The sequence below is a fragment of the Cystoisospora suis genome, assembly GCF_002600585.1.
Source record: "Cystoisospora suis strain Wien I chromosome Unknown contig_2876, whole genome shotgun sequence".
NCBI classification, from domain to species: domain Eukaryota; phylum Apicomplexa; class Conoidasida; order Eucoccidiorida; family Sarcocystidae; genus Cystoisospora; species Cystoisospora suis.
Window position 1 is genome coordinate 341 of NW_027155672.1, and position 4086 is coordinate 4426.

The following is a 4086-nucleotide window of genomic DNA, read 5'->3' on the forward strand; positions in this document are numbered from 1 at the left end:
AGATAGATAGATCACTCTGGAGGTGGCGAATCTCCTCTTCTGTCAGTTGAGGTTGTATGTGGCACCACAAGAGATGAAAGGTAGACAGAAGAAGACGAAGATGAAGAAGGGCGAAGGAGGAAGTTGAATGGGCAACGTCCGGGTGTAATTGCACCTAGATAGATAGATAGATAGATAGGCACACAGGTAAAGCATAGGTATACACATCCGCCCCTTCACGCGTGAAGTATTCTTTTTATTCTTCATCGTATCTATACAGAGATTCTCAGCTACTGAAGATGTCCTTTCATAGATCGTTTTGATCACGTCAACAGGTGGCGGAGATAAAGAATGTAAAGATCAAATTTCTTTCTCTCTCTCTGTTGCTCATTGCAGGCCAAGATGTTGCATGAAGGCAGTCAAGTGAAAAGAGAAGAGGGACAGACGAACTGCTGAGTTCATTCGCATGATGCTATTGACGATGACGTGGCGGTAGGTGTCTACTGGTGGTGTACGTACACTGTGTATCAGCGTGCTTCCCCCTTCATGCTCTTTTTCTGTAATGTTTCACATTGACATCGGAAACAGTATTGTCGTCGTTTTCTTCTGGTGAAGCTACTGTTGGAGACGTGTAGGCTGCCTGCTTTCATAGTAAGAACATGGCAGTCGTTGATTGACCCCTCTGTTGAGTAAAACTGACCAGATGGATGTCAAATACAGCAGAGACTTCTCGGGTGTACGTACACATCATCCTCGGGTGTACGTACACCTCGTTCCTTCCTCCCCCTGCAGACTCCAACAACGGCAAACGAAGGGGCTAGACGAATGATGCATGGTGCAGTGTATATAGATACAGTTGAAAGTCTCTATGGCGGGGGGGCACTCAACACCTGTCAGCAGGATGGTACCGTTTCTCCTCACTGTGAAACAAGAGCGACAATCTATATCTTCCTACACCTACCTATGTATTTTTCTCGAGTTACAAGTGGTAGGGGTTCTTAGGGAAGTGAAGCACTGCTGGAACCTCGTAGTTATATATCAAGCTGAGTCCCCTGTCTCAAGCTAAAATCTCACACCTAGATGTCTGGGTCGGCCGAATATAAGCCGAAATGACTCGAAGAGGTGAAGGCAGTAGAAGTGTGTGATGTCCTTTTTTTCTGGCAGTGAAGCCGGTACGTTGTCTTGAACGGCTCCTCGTCTTCATCCACAGATTCAGTCTTTCTGCTCGCAAGTGTCGCTATTAGTCAAGTAACCCTTTCCTGAGTATGGAGAATACTACGTAGACGCACAGATACCAATAAGGAGAACAAGCAGGGAGAGAGTATGGAGAGGTATACATCTGCTTACTCCAGGAAAGAGGAATCGCATGATTCAGTTACGGCGCGACCAGCGAAAAGAAAGCAGAAAAGACGAGCAAAAGCTCTCAGCTTCACATCATGACGACAGCACCTAACTAAAGTGCTGGACATTGAGAGATGAAGGCCGTAACACTGAAAGGCGTTGTTGTGCGTTCGATATAGAGAGGGGCGGAGACTTTCAGAACATTTTCTAGGAAGGAAGATGTCGAGGCAGCGGAGAGGAATAAGACAGAAGGTTTTTGTGAGGTGTATAGTAGGAGAAGATAGGCTTCTGGTCTAGTTCCCGAAAAAGATGCATCGAAAGAAAAGTTGTGTTGTCTTCTCCCAGCAAGACATAGAAAAGTCGAGACGAGTAGGAAAGGCAAGACCGACGTGTCTTGTTCTTCTCGGAACGTTCACCCGTAGAGTAGACAAGCGAAGGAAGCGCTACTAAGGGTATCCTGTAAGTAGAGGCTTGAAGGAAGACTAATTGTCTGCGCTTCCTGATGCAAGAATGAGTTCAAGGAGATGTTCTTTTTTCATTCTGGCTGAAAGAAAGAAGAAAGGCCGGCATGTGCCCTATGTGTAGGATCATGAATGAACAAGCATATCAAGACGTGTCAGGAACACTCGCCCGAGTGACATACATATATGTGTGCCTGTGTAGAGATGTCTATCTATATCTCTCTACATCTCTCTATATATACACATAGGTATATGTAAGGCTTTTCCTTTCGTTCTGTCTCTCTCTACATACATGTATATCGAAGTACATATTCCTAGAGAGACTGCGCGATTCACCCGTGAGTACTTTCTGCTGCATCAGTTGTCCTAGTAACTACTGGGTGAGAGCTAACGTTTCACCCGACTATAAGCCGAAGAGACCTACCAAGCTTATCAAAGACACCCTTCTTCACTGAAGTGTAGAATGGATGTTCACTTTCGTACGAAAGAACAGACGCCGCAGTTCCCTCGTACCTGGCATTGCTTTCTCTCCAACAGGAAAGTGAGAAAATGCAAAAGAAGAGGTAGAAGCGGAGAAATCGTCGCTTCAAATACTCTCGTTTTCACAAAACACAAAAGGCAGGAAGACCTCTGGAGTACCACCACTACCACTACTACCTGTCTGTCTGTCCCATGCAGCATGTCGTCACGGTGATGTGATCTCAAAGATTCGAACAAACGAAAGACAAATCGATAAAGAAAGAAAGAAAAAAAAAAGAAAGAGAAACAAACTTGAGGAAGGAAGGAAGGAGAGAGGGCCAAAGAGGAGATCCCAAGTAGATCAGCTGTTTTGCGTTGATTCTTTGGAAGGATCACCGTGCATGCATCTCTCTCGCTAGTTAAGATCTTCAAGAATGAAGATTCACATGAAATACCTACACCTACCTGAATATAGGTAAAATATCTGTCTCTATTTAAATGCTCGTTATCATTGTCAGCCTTAAATACAAGATACAGAAGATGTTGGGAAGGGATTGTCTTCAAGAAATAAGAAAGAAGCCTGTAGCCAGAAAACACCCTTTGTGACTCCCCTACGAGAGAATACCTTCTTTCACTTCTTTACCGCACTCTAGCTCTCATCTCTCTTTCTCTATAGCAGTCTTTAATCTATCTGTCTACCTTTCTATCCTTTATCTATCTATATATCTATCTGCTTGTCATTCACCTGTCTATCTAGATCTATGTATATGCTTTCTAGGCTGCATGTAAAGAGAGCTTATGAGGATGCGTAAAGCAACCCGGGGAGAATCGCCACCTGACACCCACCATGAAAGACACCCTCCTGAATCTACACTGACATATATATACATATATATACATATATATATATATATATATGTACATGCATAAGGCTTTAGTTCTACAACTATGTGGATCACGTTGAAGAGGTTTCTCCTAAGGGATGAAGTGTCTTCTTCTTCTTTCTTCCTAGACTGCTCCCTTCTCTTCTTTCCCTTAGATCGACAATGCATGCTTTACCATTACTCACTCTCCCAAGCTATCCATGTATCGAGACGGCCTGCTCTTGATATAGCTTCATCTAGACACTCTGGAGGTGTAGAATGCGTACATACACCTACCACAGCCATTCCTACAGCTCGTTGTCTTCTTCTTTCTCGTGAAGATTCATCTGCTCCTTGCAAAACAGCTCTTTCATGAAGAGAATGAGATCTAGAGACACTCTTATCACTGCTCAACTTTGTGCGATAAGAAGAAGTCTCACAAGACGAGAAGCTGATTTTTTCTTTCTTTTCTCCTTTTCCTTGAGTCTCTTGTTCTTCTTGTTCCTGGTCCGGACTATTCTTATCTTTTTCTCTCATCCGTAGAGAAGAATGACACAAGGAGAGATCGGAAGATTCTTCATACTGTCGTCGGTAATCTTCTACTTCATCTAGACCGACGAGTAAAGAAGCAAGAAGCCTCCTTTGAAAGGGCCGGGTTCCTTTCCCCCTAGGAAGTTGACGAGGATGAGAAGTAGACATAGAAGTAGAGGAGAATCGATTCTTAGTATGGCCTATTTCAGATACGTCATCTCTATGTCTCAAGAATCTTCTTTGATCTTTCGCCTCTTCTTCTTGTTCTTCTGCACTTCTCCCTCTCGTATTTTCTTGATCGATATCTTTATCAGGATCTTCATCCTTGTTCTTATCTATTTCATTCCTACCCTCAACATCCTTCTCATCGTGGCTAGCTGTCGGTGTTTGCTTCTTGTCTACCTGAGTCCTATGTCTTGTAGACACATGGAGTGTCTCGTTTGTGCAGTGGT

The 4086-nt window shown here is 43.7% G+C and overlaps 1 protein-coding gene across 1 annotated transcript; it reads left to right on the forward strand.

The window, feature by feature from the left end:
* Positions 1-16: 16 nt before the first annotated feature.
* Positions 17-1319, forward strand: CSUI_005855 (uncharacterized protein). Its single transcript, XM_068066023.1, has one exon. It carries the CDS (start codon positions 848-850, stop codon positions 1043-1045), a length of 198 nt encoding a protein of 65 aa, XP_067922002.1. The 5' UTR covers positions 17-847; the 3' UTR covers positions 1046-1319.
* The last annotated feature ends 2767 nt before the right edge of the window (positions 1320-4086 follow it).